The sequence below is a fragment of the Dendroctonus ponderosae genome, unplaced genomic scaffold, assembly GCF_020466585.1.
Source record: "Dendroctonus ponderosae isolate FM_Combo_2020 unplaced genomic scaffold, Dpon_F_20191213v2 Dpon_F_20191213_1, whole genome shotgun sequence".
NCBI classification, from domain to species: Eukaryota; Metazoa; Arthropoda; class Insecta; order Coleoptera; family Curculionidae; genus Dendroctonus; species Dendroctonus ponderosae.
The window spans coordinates 61,878,973-61,887,173 of NW_026017110.1; the positions used below are offsets into that span (position 1 = coordinate 61,878,973).

At 36.8% G+C, this 8,201-nt stretch overlaps 3 protein-coding genes across 5 annotated transcripts in view; all 3 read left to right on the forward strand.

Annotated features, from left to right (window-relative positions):
* The window catches only part of LOC109541139, a 20,036-nt gene extending 18,294 nt beyond the window's left edge, over positions 1 to 1,742 (forward strand). Inside the window, exons 5-6 of the mRNA XM_019909897.2 lie at positions 1,348 to 1,480; positions 1,541 to 1,742. Coding sequence (XP_019765456.1) covers positions 1,348 to 1,480; positions 1,541 to 1,583 — 176 coding nt within the window. The 3' untranslated portion in view covers positions 1,584 to 1,742. The remainder of the gene's footprint in view (positions 1 to 1,347; positions 1,481 to 1,540) is intronic.
* Positions 1,743 to 1,915: 173 nt separating this feature from the next.
* On the forward strand, positions 1,916 to 6,273 carry LOC109541074 (zinc finger protein 675). The gene is made up of 5 exons (XM_048661795.1): positions 1,916 to 2,603; positions 2,669 to 2,860; positions 3,394 to 3,983; positions 4,040 to 4,229; positions 4,289 to 6,273. Exons 1-5 carry the CDS (start codon positions 2,481 to 2,483, stop codon positions 4,442 to 4,444), a joined length of 1,251 nt encoding a protein of 416 aa, XP_048517752.1. The 5' UTR covers positions 1,916 to 2,480; the 3' UTR covers positions 4,445 to 6,273.
* A 58-nt stretch (positions 6,274 to 6,331) lies between these two features.
* Positions 6,332 to 8,201, forward strand: part of LOC109541071 (nicotinate phosphoribosyltransferase) — a 7,119-nt gene continuing 5,249 nt past the window's right edge. Inside the window, exons 1-2 of one of the 3 annotated variants that reach the window (XM_019909760.2) lie at positions 6,332 to 6,577; positions 7,219 to 7,400. In XM_019909760.2, the coding sequence (XP_019765319.1) occupies positions 7,340 to 7,400 (61 nt within the window). In that variant the 5' untranslated portion in view covers positions 6,332 to 6,577; positions 7,219 to 7,339. The remainder of the gene's footprint in view (positions 6,578 to 7,218; positions 7,401 to 8,201) is intronic. The other 2 variants (XM_019909762.2, XM_048661793.1) reach the window with 2 other exon arrangements.

An 8,201-nucleotide genomic window follows, 5' to 3' on the forward strand; every position in this document is an offset into this window, starting at 1 on the left:
TCTGATACGAATCCGCGCGCATACAGGGTCATGAAAAATCAAAATAGGTGGTCAGTTAATGTGTGGGGTGGAATACTGGGCCAATATTTAATTGGGCCCTATTTTTTTGGACATCTGAATGGTTTGATGTTTCTCCAGTTTCTAATAAACCATCTTTAAATATTATTAGAAGAAGTCCCTTTCAATATTAGAACCAACCAAGTTCGGCAATTTTTAAATGCCAACTTTCAAAACAGGTGGATTGGCAGAGATGGGTTTCAAAATTGCCCTCCCAGATCTCCGGACTTAACTCCACTTGCTTTCTTTTTGTGGGGGTACATAAAAGGAATACAAAAATGCAATAATATATAGGGTATTTCATTTAGAAAAACACAACTTTGATACTTTTAGGGCTTTTGGGACAGTCTGTACATTACAAAAATATTTTTTAAATGTGCACCCGATAGGCTTCTGTCGATTTATCAAATAATACTTTGCAAAAAACAAACGGGCTAGCCGCAAACGTCCGTGCCGTATAGCGTGAATAACCCTGTATAATTGAAAATTTCCTAAATTAGCAGGCTTTGTTTGCACCACTGAGTGTATCCGGAAGTGAGACACATGTGGGTGTAAAATTGTTAAATATTTGCTAATTAACTGGCGATGAGCCAAGTTTACTGATAATATCTTAGTTTCGTGAGGTCACGTTAGTTAACTATTGTATATTAAATAATCAAAAATTACTTTCATATGGCTGATATTGGAAAATTCTGCATTGTGGTCGGCTCATTTTCACATATCGCAACTGCAACTGCGCTTAATAAGCTGATGTGGTTCCGATCTCATTTTACGCCGCAATGTGTGAGTGTGGACATTTGCAAAAATTCTCGACTATAAGATGATCAATTAGTTTAACCCAATAATTTTCCAGGAAGCGTTTAATTATTGCGTGTATGAATACCCCATCATGCAACGATGGAGATGAACGTCTTTTTTGTACATCAGATTATTTTGTCCACTGAAGCAAAGGAAACTGAAATAAAAACACTTGGTTTAGCGGTAATTTTAACCGGAATTATTTAGTGTTGATTAACAAAAATTAAGCAAAAGTAATTGCCTAAAGCACTTTCAATAGGCAAAGTGTTTAAAGTGAGCTTCCTAATTTTATTTTGGACTACTGCTTTCCAATTATTTCACAGCGAATAATTTCACCAGTAATTAACATTTAATAACATGTGGCTGATTTGGAACCAAAGTCCGTTCATGAAAACAAATTTTTGAAACCCTCCCTTGATGGCTTCTGGCAGTGGAATTATTATAACAACGCGTCATTAACTGTCGTTTTATTTGATAAATTATTGTTTTTAGGGGATGAAATTTTGGCAGTAAATGGTCAAGTTTGCCACGACATTTCACACGCTGATGCAGTTTTGCTGTTTAAAAGCGTGAAAAGCGGACCAATCACCCTGCACATTTGTCGTCGAAAAAAGAGCAAAAACTCGTAAGTTGAGTGATTAGAGAAATTAGCGTAGATTTTTCAAGAATACTTTCTGTTTTCCAGGTGCAAAGCCAAATCCTGCAGCAACATTCCCAAACCGAGTTAGTTAGAAATCAGTGTTTTTTTCATTTAGAATATTCTTACGTGACTTACATGTAAACTGCCAAAAAATATTGTACGCATATTTGGAACTGAATATCATTTAAGATGTCTTAGCATGTAAATAGATGTATTATATATTAGTGGTATTATATTGTGTATTCCACTTGGGGTTTTATTTTGCTGTGTTGAGTGGTGTGAGTTAATGGGCATAGAAAGTTTAATGAGGGATGAAGCAAGGATGGTTCTCCACTAATCGGCACCGATGAGGGGGTAAAATCAAGCTCATTTCAGAAAAATGGTTGTCCGGAAAACAGAGGCGAAAGAGGGTGTATTAAATAAAATGCTGCAGGTTGTCGTCTAGCGGTATTGATTAGGGAAAATAGACGATAATGGGGATCTTGCGTCACAGACACAACCCCCAGTTTGTTGGTCGGCCAGGCTGGTCATATTGATTTTAAAAGGAAATCCCTGAATCCCTCCGAAATGACGAGTTGTCTGCGTCCGCGCTCAGAAACTCACAATGGCGCGAATACTTTCCACGTGTTTTTTGACGTGTGTCAATCGTAAATTTATTACACAAATCTTCAAAACACTGCCGGTCAAAAATAGAGCGAAAATCTGCTGCTCAAAGCTCCAATTCAAGGTAACAATTCCGGCTTTTCCTCCCGATTGCCCGGACATTTTGTGCCCGAAAACGACGTAGCGGTGGAATCAATTACGTTTTTTAAAGGCATAGAGAATTTTCATGAATTGTACCTATTGAGTGTGTGCGCAATGATCTCTATTAAAGGACGGTATAGTTCTTTTTTATGTTCTGTATATCTAATTAGAGTCCCAATGTAACTGCAACTCTCTCTAGTCGATCGAAACAGATTCGAATTCAATGTAGTGATAAATAAAAATGGATATTGAAAAATGGTGCAGGATTTGCTCAATCGAAGTTAACTGCGGGGTTTTTCTCTTTGGCGATGAAGCAAAACGGACATTTTTACACGCGAAAATTAGGAAATATCTCTGTGTCTCAGTAAGAACCATTTTTGTTTTCGTCGCTGTCAGCATAAAGGTCGACATGTTTTTATGGTGTTTCAGATTAGTTTAGATGACAAATTGCCAAAAATGATCTGTGAAGACTGTGTTTCGAAAATTGATGGATTTCATTCTTTTGTCACCATGGCATTGAAAAATCAGGAAAAAATGACGCGCTGTGTTTTATCTACTCCGGTTAGTCCTGAACCTACAAAAACCGAAAACGTCTCCCTACTCCACACGTATTTAACAACAGTAAGTAGAAACCATTCCTGCTCAGATTGGCTTTGGCACAACGCCCTAATCAACAACAATAAAGAATCAACAATTCAACCACTTCGCAAAACAGTAATTTAATTTAAATTATTCCTGCTTGAATATAGTGTTACAATTGTTCAAAGCAAAATGGTCACGCCATTTTATATTGCAATTTTCACCTAACAATACAACAAGTTTAATGGCAAAGCATAACCATTCCCTAATAGATTTATTACAGTTCATTCCTATTTTTTTCTTACTAGTCCGACACCCGTTTTGATCATCTTCTAATTGAAAATGTTTGTTAACAATAAGAACATTCTTTTGTTAAATTTCACGTCAGTTTCTCATTCGTCAGTTTCTCATTTTACTCTCACTGAACGCTTCTTCTCTCGAAATATGGCTGTATTTTCCAATCACGTTCTCAAGAGGAGCGCCAGAATTCTTTTGCATTTTGAATTTGGTCCTGACGTTTCGCTTTCACCAACGCCAAACGTCTCCAGAGGTCAATCATATTCAATTAATTGCAGAGCCCGGATGAAACCGACGATCAAAGCAATGAAAATGAAGAAATGGAAATGGAAATGCGAGTAGATCCAATGTCGATTTTGCAATGCTGCCTAGAAGAAAGTGAGCCTGAAAGTGAAACTGAACAAACTCTTCGAAACGAAGAACCAGAGCAAGAAGAGGAATCTGATCTGGATGAATCCCAGTCGGGTTCCCAAGAGAACGGATCGTCCGAAAGTGAGAACTCCGAAAACACTTGTATTATCTACTTGTGCTCGATCTGTAAACGGAGTTTTGCGACTAATTTCGCCCTGCAGGATCATATGTACATACATTCGGCAACGTACACCAAACGAGTTTTAAGCCTGAGTTTCAACAAAATCCAAGAAAATTTGGCTACAGTTTTTGTGAGTAGCGCAATAGAAGAAAAGAGAGAAGACTGCCAGGAATTGGAAGGACCAGCACATACTATTAATAAAGACATGCAGCTAATTGAAACTTTATATAAATGTCCGATTTGTGCCAAAGAAATCACGACCAAAGGAGCACTGAAAGTTCACTTGGAAACCCACAGACCCAAAGGTCAATATGGCTGCGATATATGTGGACGCGTGTAAGTAATCTGATTTTATAACTTTAAGCTTTCTCATAAAGTAGGATTTTTCGCAGGTTCAAAACCCAGTGCAATTTATTTCGACACAAAGACTACCATCAAGGTGTTCAGTTTCCCTGCGAAGTATGCGGCAGAGTTTATCCAACTAACAGTACTTTGAGGGCTCATTCCATTACTCACAGCGACTTACGGCCGCATAAGTGCCCATTGTGTGATAAAACTTTCAAGAGAAACCAAGACCTGAAGGTATTGAACAGCAGTAATAAACAATATCAAAATAATTGAATTCAATTTATATTTTTCAGTTCCACATTAATCAACATACAGGAGCAAGGCCATACCAATGCCCCTACTGCCCAAAGGCTTTTGCCAGCTCAGGAAATTGCTTTTCGCATCGAAAGCGCATGCATCCTGTTGAAGTTGAACGAGATAGAGAACGCGCAGCAAAAATTATGAGATAAGTTGAACTATACGCATTTTCAAAGGCAAAGTAGGATTATTTTCGTACTGGGTGACGTGAAAGTTAACCTACTGATTAATAAGTAAATACATGTGATTTTAAATAACCTTTCAACCTAGTAGTGGATATTATCCATAACATTTCAAGTCTGGTTGTTGATTGCATTCCCAATTGAGGAGTAGTGTGTGTATCTACGTATAAAATTACGCTCCTCTCATCATTTGATTTTTTTATGTCTGGGGTTTTCCTTCATTGTTTCCCATGCAGGCCAGTTGTTGCAAAATTACCTTTTATATGTTCATCAGTTGCTCACACATATTAATGTTATCTATCAGCGATTTAATTAAACATGAAAGTTGCTGATGATAACCTTCTCTGTTTTGGTTTTATGGCGACGCGTTCTAAAATATTCCACTTTCATTTGAAAAAACTTGTTATCGATTTGGTTAACCTCACATATTTAAGTCGAATTATTAGTAAAAAGTAGGCATGGGTAACTCAGTTAATTTTCTGCTGTTGCTGCTTTTCGCAAAAAAATTTCTAGAAACATAATTTACTCTACAAGTTCAGAGTTGTCACTTCAGTCGCAATTAAAAAAAAAACAAAACTAAAACTCTTGACTTTTTGTAACAAAAACAGAAAACTGTAACCCATATTTGCATATCTGAAACGGTACTTTCGAGACAAGCGAGAAGAAAATGTGTTTAGAACTGCACGAAATCTGTCCAAGTCCAAACTTATGTGAAATTAGCAAAGCACAGAGAGAGAAATACAAAAAATCCATAAAACTTCAGTTGATTGTCGGAAAGCTAAACTCAGTTCAAGCTAAAAGATGTACAGATTAGACATCATTCTTACCAGCTTTCTGCATGCTGGCGCCGTATCCCCCATTTTCTACCCATTAATCCTCAAGAAGTTCTACACTTTCACATACTACCGCACTTGCCATAAGGGCCACAATGATCCTATATTTTCCATCTAAGTATGCGATGATCGATCCAAAATGTCGTCCACTGTCGGACCTTCATACACTTTTGAAAAAAAACAGGCACCGAAGTACAGAATAAACATGATTATTTAATCACTTCCGCATTCGCTCTTTCGATGATTTATTGTTCTGCTCTTGCTTGACAGTCGATTTCAGTTTGTTTATTCTTGACATTTTTGTAAAAAGTGCCTGTTCGTACGGCAATATTTCCAAGGCAACTTTCACGTTCCAACTTAACGCAAGTTAATAACAACTAAACGAAAAACGCTCCAAAGGTTCTAACGAATTTGACTCAACTGCAGTGATTAATGCACAACGCCAAAACTAAAATTAATAACCGAATTAATTTTGTCTCTAAAAATATTGACTAAACAAAAAAACCGCTGAAACTATTCAACGAAGAAACCAACAAAATTTCAACTAATTAAAAATGTCCTTTAAAGTTCTGATTTCAATAATTATTCCGCCATCGGCGCAATTTGAGGTGCGGTGTAGTCAGGCGCGATGAGTTATAACTCGCCAACTCACAGAGCGGCATCAACGCAAAAGCGCAACTCAACACAGTGTTACCCAGGCCTAGGAAAAAGTCCTGGTTACTTTTTTTATAGGTAGTACGTAGTTGATTTGAATTTTTTTGTTGACGTGCATGAATTCCTACCTATATGTTCAAACCGCCTATTATCGGATGTACAATGTGGAACAGTGAGTTAACGAGAACTGATTCTTGTTCAAGCAACAGTGTAATAAGTAACTTAAATCCTTGTATTTCGACTGATAAATACGATCAGTATTAAATAGTTCTAAGTAGGTCATTATGTAAATAAAGATAATTGTTTATTTAATCAGCAGTATTATTTTAGTTTGGAAGTTTTTCCAAAGGTTGATAGAGACATAATGCCAAACATAATAAGTGTTAATATCTGTGACAATCGCTCCAAGGCATCTTTCGAGTTAATCTTAGTTACCATTTCGTAAAGCACTTGAATTGCGTTGAGGCATTGTTTATCTTAAGATAATGCGAGTAATTTGGGTAAGTTTATACAAACGAAACGAGTCGTGAAACATCTTCCAAAGTGTACCACATTCATGTGGTGAAAATTATTTCCATTTCTTCATTTCTGAGTAGAACATTCAATATTGAAGAAGGTAAGTACATGTACATATAGAGTGTAGTAATATTTACTGTTCAAACGCTTTAAGTTCTCAGTTGGATAAGATTTGTTTACTTTGCGTGTCATTGAATTAACTCAAAATGTGCTCATTAAGCATATATGCCTATTTTTGGCTGAATGTATAAATCTAGTAGTAAAGTAGGTAGGTATGTGAATCCCAAACGGCAGGATGCAATTTTCAACGAGCACTTCATTATACCTAGAAGACCTCGTGTTTTTTGGAGAAATCAAATTAACTTTATTAGTCTTTACTGTGCTATAGACCAACAATAACTAAAATTAACGTAAACGCAATATCGATATTCCATTTCCCCAAGTTCAATGGCTGTCATTCTACTGGGTGAACGTTATGATTAATTGAATTGCAACCATGACCTAAGCTGCAGCTTTTCGCATATGAAGCAGTTTTTGACCGGGAAATATCGGCAGGAAGTTGATTTTTTCATGGCCTCTGCTGCTAACGATGGCGTGGGCACATTTAGTCAAGTAGCATCATTGAAACAGGCATTGCTTTAAATTACGCGTTTTCGAAATTCTGTTATCACCCGCCCTTCCGTGACCTTTTAATTGCATTGATCGATACCTTCCTCATTCTATTCAAGCGGCACGTTTCAGCTTTATTGTTCGAGTAGTCTACAGATGGCCACACGTAGTGGTACGTAAACGGTGGCGCTAACGAATGCATTCAAAACGGTGCAACATTTTCAAAAATTATTCACAAAAAAACTGAGGCAATATGGCTGACAACAACGTGCGACAATTTGGCCAGAATGGCATCATTCAACCGCTCCTAACAGGTAAGTGTTTGTTATGCCTCTCTCAGATAAAATAGACGCACTATTCTTATTATGTACAATTTATTTCCTAAGGTTAACGTGTAATAAAATTAATCGTTACTGGTAGATTATTAATTAGTGTATGTAAACAACGCTGTAAACCACGTGTTGAATTAAATTTATTTACGTTTCTGTCTGTTTTAAGCAAACTTGGGTTTGAATTAAATTAATTTGTAATCAATTTATTATTTTTGTGTGTTGCGGAATTCTTCTTAAGACAAGTTGTGCCTGCGCAGCAAAATCAAAGCGCAATGTTTTACATTCTTCAAAGTAAAGACCCTTGGCAATTTGGACACGAGGAAGCACAAACAGCTCTGATGTGCCAGAAAAATTAGAAAAATCGACTATTTTATTACATTCTAGTCGTCTAAAAATAAAAATTAGGCTAAAACTGGGAAGATCCATAAATTGGAACACACTTTGTCAACGACCCGAATACTACATTTACCGCAGCTATTACAGGATGATCCCGCTTTAAAAATCTGCCGAACGGCAACTTAATCTTAATTGTTACAAATTGGCCGTAGTGATGACGCAAACGTGCAGTCATCTTTAATTGAATTCATAAGTTACGTCATTAGCTTATCTGACCTTCATTTAGGAAGTAAATAAATGAGTACAAATAGAGAGGAAAATTTCAAATCAATCGGCGATAAACAAAAATTTGTAATTACATTTAGGAATGTTTTCCGGGCTTTGAAGCCGTGGTCTATCGGAATTTCTTCCTGACGTTTCGTCCACAACTGCGGTGGACATTTTCAA